We start from the raw sequence: 8,307 nt of genomic DNA, 5'->3' as shown, positions 1-8,307 counted from the left end.
GCTCTAACCGACCCCTAGGCATGCGGGCTCTGCCTCGCCTGACCTCTGAGGAAGGGCTCTGCCTCGCTTGACCCCGAGGCCGCAGGCTCTGCCTCGTCTAACCTCTGGGGGCGGGCTCTACCTCACCCGACCTCGAGGTCGTGATCTCCACCTTGCTCGACCCCGAGGCCACGATCTCCGCCTCGCTCGACCCTGTGGGTGCAGGCTCCTTCTCGCTCGACCCCTTGGGTTCACACTCTGTCTCACCTGACGGAGACCCATATCACCGCCAACGACTCCAGGTCCAGGCATATGGGCTAGGTCAAGACTATGACATCAGGAAGAGACTGGCATGCCTCGATGTAACCTATGGCCATGACGGGCCATACCAGAGGGTTCACATCAAGAACAGCGTCGGGCGTGCTGGTGCTGTTCCGCCTAACCCTCGTATGAACGGTGACAGGCGTGTCAGTTCACCACGACGTCCGCCAGGACGGGATGAACGCCATGATCGGTATAACGACACCTGCGCGTGGCGCCAGTGACGGACAGGGCCACGATGTGGAGCTGTTTCTGTTGACATCTACAGGGTCGGTGGGACCCGCATGAAGGAGAAGGACCCGGCGATCGTGGAAGTTTTCCTCTCTCTCTCTCGTTCTTCTCCTTTTCCTCCGTTGTAACCCGTGCATTCCCTTGGCATATAAAAGGGAAAGCAGAGTGTCCCCTGACGGGGGGCCGATCGAATCATCCCGAACCAATCAAAACACAAGATATAAATACACAAGAACACGACATGAACACACGGGACCGAGCAGCGATCGAGCTCTCAGCACCCATTCACTCTTTCCACCAGTGACTTGGGATCCTTTCCCTCTCTCGCCTGTTTGTAACCCATACTATAAACTTTCAGTGCTAATAACATGAGCAGCAGCGAATGAACTGGACGTAGGGACTTTTTGCCCGAACCAGTATAAACCTCGTTGTACCCTAAGCACACCTCCGAGCCAGACGCGCAATATTAAAAATTTACTCGTCGGTGGTAACTCGAAAACACCGACAGTAGTATCATTATATTTTTCATTAATTATATTATCATAATATACCTATTTGATGTCATAAATTTTTATAATCCTCTCTATAATTTGATCAAACTTGAGATCTTTTGACTTCCAATAAAATTAGAATAACTAATAATTTGGGAGCAACGAAGCCGTTATTGGGGGCTTCACCGGCTCCTACTACTATAGTAGAGAAGTCGGAGGCTCCAATAGCCACATCAAATGAGGCCCTTACTATATTTGCTCTTATCTATCTTGGGGTGTTTGACCATAGAAGGTTATGTAACCACTAGAAAGATAGTATAAAAAGTAAAAATAAGAAAAGAGGAAGGTTGTTCAGCTCACATTTCTTTTGTTTATGTGATTACAATTGTTGAACAAGATTATCCCATTGGATTGAGCAACCATTTTTTTTAGGGGAGGCATTTCGATTGCGCTAGGTGAGCACTTTGCATAGCAGTAGCCATGGGCCGGCCCATGGTTCTTAGGGGCCTATTTTGCCATTGGGCCCTTGAGGATGTGCAGCTTCTGGTTGGTTGGGGTAGTTGCTCAAAAAAAAAAAAAAAAGAGGACGCAATGCAACAGATAAGCAGCGTCAGTTTAGCTGATGCCACTCTTCATCTTCTCTTATCCTTCGGATCCTCCCCTCCTTCCTCGGCTACGCGTCCGCATCCCTCATCTTCTCTCTGCCACCGGCCTGGTGCAAGACCAAGGTGATTTCTGTTGTTTCCTTTGTCAACCCATTGCGTACGTGCTGCAATCTCGTTCCCAATTCTGCGCGCAGAATTCCTGCCGCTGATGTTGTAGGCTACCACTCTCATGCGCGCGCGCGTGTTGTTCGACGATTCGCCTCTCTCGTTTCTTTATTGCGCCATGCCATCGTGTGGCGTCTGAATCTCAGACAGAGTTTCGGTCTTTCGACAGGGGGAGAAGGTCGCGATGGCCAGCGGCGTCAGCGATGGCAGCGGGAAGAGCCTGACGCATTGGCTGCGGGAGAACGGGTTCGACGACGACGGCCGTGGCGCGCATGTCCAGGCGGTGCAGGAACCTGCACAGCCTCGACGCCGGCGAGGCCTCGGGCGTCTGGGACTACCTCCTGACGTGCGTCAAGATGGAGCGCCGGAAGCTGCGGCACGTGGTGGCCAAGTGCCCCAAGGTGCTGACCCTGTCCGTGGACGGCAAGCTCGTGCCCACGGTGCAGTGCCTCGCCACGCTGCAGGCCAGGCCCGGGGAGGTGGCGCAGGCCATCGCCAAGTTCCCCCAGATACTGTTCCACAGCGTCGAGGAGAAGCTCTGCCCGCTCCTCGCCTTCTTCCAGACGCTCGGCGTCTCCGAGAAGCAGCTCGCCAAACTGCTCATGGTCAACCCGCGCCTCATCAGCTACAGCATCGAGGCCAAGTTCTCGCAGACCGTCGACTTCCTTGTCAGCCTCGGCATCGACAAGGAAGGCATGATCGGAAAGATCCTCACCAAGGAGCCGTATATCATGGGGTACAGTGTCGACAAGCGGCTGCGTCCCACTGCCGAGTTCCTCAAGTTGGCAGTCGGGCTACAGGGGGCAGATCTCAAAAGGCTGATCATGAGCTTCCCGGATATATTGTCGCGAGATGTGGATAAGATTCTGTGGCCCAATTTAGCGTTCCTGCAGAGCTGTGGATTCAGCAGGAATCAGGTTACGGCATTGGTAGCTGGATACCCTCCTGTTCTCATCAAGAGCATCAAACATTGCCTGGAGCCAAGGATGAAGTTCCTGGTCGAGGAAATGGGACGGGACATGGGCGAGGTGGTAAATTATCCCCAGTTCTTTCGCCATGGCCTCAAGAGGAGCCTGGAGTACCGTCACAAGGTGCTCAAGCAGATGAACTCGAGTTGCAGTCTCAGCGAGATGCTAGACTGTAACCAGAAGAAGTTTGCCATGAAATTCGGTTTGGTTACTGCAGTTTAGGTACTCATCTTGTCTCTAGTTCCAATGTAGTATGTTTTATTCTCAGGTGAATCTTTTTGTTTGTACCATCAGGTTGTATTGTTCTTGAATATTTGGGCAATGATAATTGATAATGCAAGGTCCTCTTTCAAGTTTCAACTGGTATCCTTGACCTTGAGTATATATAATCTCTATATTTTTTCTGAGAGCAAGCAAAATGAAAGCATGTGGATTCCTTCTGTCGGTACACTCAACTGAAATCCACAAATTTGCAGTAGTGTGGTAAAGCACAAACTGGATTTAAGATAAGCTATAATTTTCCTCTCTAAGAAAGAACTATCACAATTACCTATTTACAGTTTTACACATGCACCAACAGATTGTTCTTAGAATCTTGGCTCCTCACTTACATACAAGCACATATATAGAGGAAAAGAGTGCCTACTCAGCCAAACTCCTGTGCACAGTGTATCTGAAAGAAGATTTGTAGGGCAACCACTCGACACACTTGTCAATCCTCCTCCTAAGATATCGTCTGATCTCTTTTTGCTGTAGCTCAGGCATGCTCTCGCATACTATGTCAACAAGGTCAGGCAACTCTAGGGAAGCATCCTTTGCATAGAAGTGGAGAACTTTGGGTAGGAAGATGGTCTGCTTCCGGACCATAACATTTGCTTGAATGAACTCGCTTCTGGCTTGCTCCAGTTGATGGTATAATTTCTTGGCTGTGTACAGCCTTACCTGCATAGATCATTAACAGTAACTATAACTCAAGAAACATATGGTTGGAATGTTGGAAAACTAGCAAGAGCTGTGGAACTTACAGGTGGATCTGAAAATGCTCCGGTCGAAAGAGCAAAGTGAGCAATTGGCTCTGAATAACAAAGCGCATATGGATGTATGGAGCTCCCTGATTTTTTCATTGGTGTAAATAGTGTGCGAACCCACTGTAATTTCATGCCCATCAATATGTTAGTGATTAGATGCGAAACTTTTTTTTTTTTCGTTTGTTTAAATCCTGACTGCTGATTTCTATATAGACAAGTGCTATACCAGTGAAGGGTGGTGGGATTGACATCCTAGAATTGAGTTCTGAATAATTTGGGAATTTACTGAATGTCCACCCACATTATATGCAGCCTGGAACAAATTGCTCAACACTGTCAGAGAAATTCATACGTGATTCCCGTGTGACTATTAAATGACTATTTGTTAAAAGTATGGTAACTATACCTTCAAAATCAAGTCAGTGCTTTTCATTCGTTTTTCCTGTAATCCATAGGCCATGAAAGCCTGCAATATTTCAGAAGGGTAGTTAGTTATGCATCATGCTGAGGCTAAAGTTGAATATTCTTCAAGTTGTCAGTTGTTAACAATATTGAACTTACATGCATAACCAAAGCATTGTGGATGTTAATCCAGAAACAGAGTTGCTCTTCATGTGCCATCTTTGTAGGATCAATCTTCTCCAGCCGTTTTATCAGCGATCTGGGATACAAGATACCACCTATAAATCAAGCATTTCCCCCTTCCTATGTTCTAATCTTTTTTGCATGGTTGCTTACCTGATAGTATCGAGCATTTTAGAGGCATAATCAAATTTGTCTTCATCTATATGTATCTTTGGGAAAATTATCATCCCACTGTACTGCCCATTATTCCCATCAGATGAAGTATATATATCTGAGGTTGCATCGACATTGTAATAGCATCGAGGGCTCCAACCATCGACCGGGTACTTGAGAGAAAAAGAACTCGATGCAGATGAGAAAGAAGGTGTGGATGCCGTCTCAGAATTCGCCTCTTGTAATGGCCTGCTTGCAAGTTTGCAGTAGACAGCAGAAATGCACCTTAGTATGTCCTCTGAAAGCTTGCACGAGATCTTGGGCACATATTCAGCGATCGAAGCGCTCAAGAAGTTGGCAAGGCTAGACCGCCCTGAAGATGATCTTGACAGCTCCTGTGTATGCTTCAGCAACATCAGAATTGTGTCAGACGCTTTCTGTTCTGTTGTGAAGAACCAGCTACTAAAAACAGAGCTAAAAGGGCATGGGGTGTCGTTTGTGGGATCTTTCTAAGTGGATGGTAAATACTGGAAAGATGGGTCGAAGATAAGAGATGCTGCTCATACACGTTTAGAATCTGAGAGTGTTGGCAGGTTGTAGGATGCAGACTCCTTGATGTTTTTCAGGCGAAGGGTGCCTTCGTCAGTAGTCCTTTTGCTGCGTTGACGGTGCGATTCCTGCTCCACCTGATTTGATCATAACATAACTGTTTCGTTAGCATGCAGCATGACATCTGAACATTGATGTGTTCCACAAGTTTTGTACCTGAGCGGACGCACGAGGAGAGACACCGAGGTACTGATCGAATGCTGCTCTGTACAAGGACAGCAGGTGCAGTTCCTTGCGAACAACTTCCTCCTCAAGGACAGCTATCTCCCAGGCCAAATCTGCAACTGACTGCATTCAAAACAAAATCAGGAATCAATAAATAAAAGGCATAATTAATTCGTAGTTGGATCTGTACTATTCTCTCTCTCTTTCTTGTTAATTGCTGTTCAAAATTTGGAATTGAGACACAGTTCCTGACTATAGCACGTACTAGTAGTACATCATTAAGAAAAAAAGAAGCATAATGATAACTCATGACTTTTGTCACTTCTCCCTAGATATGACAAAGCATCATTCTGTTGGCATCAGGGATAGATATACTAAACTATTAAGAACAGGAACGTGATTCATAAAGTATGGACGGAAGACCTGCATTGTAACAGCTTTTATTCAGCTCTTGGAAACAACTAGGCCCTCGAGATCATGAACTAATTTGTTTAGTGTCCAGAACTAACCTTTGAAATACTTCTTTCAGCTCTCTCTGCAGTTGTGATGATGCGATGCTCGGGCAATTGTTCAGGGAGGTTGAGTGAATATCTTCTGTTGGCCATCTTGCTGCGATTGACTGCCTGTACAATCATGAAATGGTGTGGCAAAGGCAAACTTCAGCAAGAATGTAGCAGCTGGAGAAATCTTTTCATGTACTGTTTGACGAACAGGACAAGTATGATCAAGAACCAAAGACAAATTAGATTACCCACAGGTATGTGATCGGAGAGTCGTGGTGACACATCAGGAACATTTACAGACGTGCTCATAGCACTGAAAATACAACGATTGACTAAGGTTAGAAAGACACCGAATCATAGAATTGCAGTGTAATTGAAAGCTTGGGTAGGCAGGCTACTGAAACTGAATAACTTTGCAGACAGAGATGGATCGATCCTTTCTTTTTCAGTCAAAGGGCACCAGAAACATAGTAGCAAACAGATGATTTTTTTTTTATGTCACCGGGAAGAGGGGGGGGGGGGGGGGGGGGGGGGGGGGGGGGGGGGGGGGGGGGGGGGGGGGGGGGGGGGGAGGAGGTGGGGGGATTACTCTACGGTGCTGGAAAATGATTTTGGGAGTACAACTGAACTGTCTATATTGCTATTCTGGATTCTTATTGTTCACTGACAGAAAATGGAAGAGCGCTCTGGCTGCAAGAAGCCTAGAACAGAAACTTTCAGTATTACTCGCAGTACATATCACCTGAATTGAAGTTATCTGCTGAAGACAATGACAGAGCACAGTAACAGAAGGAAACACTTGAAGTGGGTCCATTGCAAAAACAAAAAAAAAACGTTTATTTTTATAGAGTGGAAATAAGAAAACCCCCATGCTGCTCACTTTAATTTTGTGCAATCAAATAAGGATAAAACGGTAACACCAAGGGGGTGAAAAAAAGGTCAATGGAAACCACTAGAGCTGCATTTTGTAGAAAGAATATATGGTCGCTTTTGCTGAAAAAAAGAAGAGAAAAAAAAAACAGAATATATGCTGACAATGCTTGAAGGGCCTATCGACATGATGCTTGCTGAAGAAAAAGAAAAAGAAAACAGAATGAATATAGAAGGGAGTGCTTGATGCTAACCTTCTTGAGTGTCGGTGTCGCAGGTACGAAGATGAGTGACCCCCATTTGGTGTTTCTGCGTCGCGGAAGCCTCTTTCCTTGAGCGCCTCTAGTCGTCCGGCGTTCTCCATGGCTGATGGATGCTCTGTTCTTCAGTCACCAAGTGTCAAGGCCAAGCATGCACTGGAACTGGATACAAGCTAAGTAAGCAACACTAATTGTGCATGACAAGCTTCAGGTAAGGATAAAGATCATGTAATCCCTAACGCTAGGAGCTAACTGTACTCACGTATTATGAGCTCTTGCTGCGTGGCATGAGCTGAGCAGAATACGAGGTGAGGTGATGAGGTGCAAAGGGACCAGAGGCCGCAGCGGAGCTCAACGAAAACGATGAACAGGAGCTGTGCGCGCTAATGATGCTAGCTAGCTAGCTAGCGGTAACGGACGGTAGGCAGATAACAATAGTGGGTTGGAGTTGGAGGAGGATTAAGCTAGAGGTGATATTTGTGGAGGATGGATTAGCTCTCGCTAGGTAGCCGGTGGGTACTGATGATGAGGTGGCCCACGCAGGAGGCCAAATGCAAAAGAAAGGGGATGAAACCTGCAGGAAGATACGCCCAACGCTCATCAGGGAAAAAGATTAAGAAAAGGAGGCAAGCACTAAAGAAAGAAATTAAAGAGAAACGCAGGGCACCTCCGCCATCACGATGCCGTCCGGCCGGTCCCTCTGCCGTCGTCCTTGGGTTGCCCCTGCTAATTCATTCCCCTATTTTAATTCATTATATTAATTAAAAGAAGTAAAAAAGGACAGGGAGAGGCGAACGGCCGGCCGGCTCCAGCAGAGTTGAGTCCAAACAGTGGCCGGACACGGGAGTAATGGCGAGGCGAGGCGATGACGACGGCGAGGAGGAGGGGAAAGAGGGTTAGCCGTTAGCGAATAGTGTGACCTGCAGGAGGGCTGGACGACGGCGACCCCGACCCGTAGCGGATCTCAGTAATGACGCGCGCGCGTTTTGCTGCCAGAAAGAAAGCGACGAGGGGTTAGCGAGGAGTCGTCCCTAGAGCCTAGAGGTGAGGGGACTGCTGCATCTGCATGCTGGGTGTGTCATTAGGTGGCTGGCGATGGCGATTAGGTTGCGAGTTGCTACCAGTACCTGCAGCACCGGGCGGCCGCGGGCCACCCACCATGCAAGCAGCTCGATCGTCGTAACAGCTTGTTGCGATTGCAATGTAACCGCCACAACCACCGCTGTGCCGTCGGTCGTCGCCCGTCGCCTCTCAGTCGCTGCTGCGGATTGATAGTCCACGCCTGCCTACGTGATGAGTGAATCAGTTGCGATTCTGAGCGGTTTGGTGTTGGTGTACCGAAAGTGCGTGGTGGTGCGGTTGAGTTGACACGCG

The 8,307-nt window shown here is 47.7% G+C and overlaps 1 protein-coding gene and 1 pseudogene across 3 annotated transcripts; one reads left to right on the top strand and one right to left on the bottom strand.

Moving 5' to 3' along the window:
- Window positions 1-1,625: 1,625 nt before the first annotated feature.
- LOC136472849 (transcription termination factor MTERF6, chloroplastic/mitochondrial-like) lies at window positions 1,626-3,120 on the top strand (annotated as a pseudogene).
- A 125-nt stretch (window positions 3,121-3,245) lies between these two features.
- Window positions 3,246-7,675, bottom strand: LOC136472848 (uncharacterized). Of its 3 annotated transcripts, none has more exons than XM_066470557.1 (13): window positions 7,601-7,675; window positions 7,196-7,507; window positions 6,928-7,095; window positions 6,056-6,116; window positions 5,810-5,923; window positions 5,292-5,423; window positions 5,093-5,212; window positions 4,527-4,921; window positions 4,350-4,449; window positions 4,195-4,254; window positions 4,015-4,101; window positions 3,786-3,908; window positions 3,246-3,702 (listed from the first exon to the last, which is right to left on the bottom strand). In XM_066470557.1, the coding sequence occupies exons 3-13, from the start codon at window positions 7,035-7,037 to the stop codon at window positions 3,403-3,405; spliced, it is 1,602 nt and encodes a 533-aa protein (XP_066326654.1). In that variant the 5' UTR covers window positions 7,038-7,095; window positions 7,196-7,507; window positions 7,601-7,675; the 3' UTR covers window positions 3,246-3,402. The 3 variants fall into 3 exon arrangements, with proteins under 3 accessions (XP_066326654.1, XP_066326653.1, XP_066326655.1); XM_066470556.1 differs by having other exon boundaries at window positions 4,527-4,930; window positions 7,601-7,674; XM_066470558.1 differs by lacking the exons at window positions 7,196-7,507; window positions 7,601-7,675 and having other exon boundaries at window positions 4,527-4,930; window positions 6,052-6,116; window positions 6,928-7,060.
- Window positions 7,676-8,307: the final 632 nt, after the last annotated feature.

Source organism: Miscanthus floridulus, chromosome 8 (genome assembly GCF_019320115.1).
Source record: "Miscanthus floridulus cultivar M001 chromosome 8, ASM1932011v1, whole genome shotgun sequence".
Lineage (NCBI taxonomy): Eukaryota > Viridiplantae > Streptophyta > Magnoliopsida > Poales > Poaceae > Miscanthus > Miscanthus floridulus.
The sequence above is the reverse complement of the archived record's forward strand: the minus strand, read 5'-3'. Positions and strand labels throughout refer to the sequence as shown.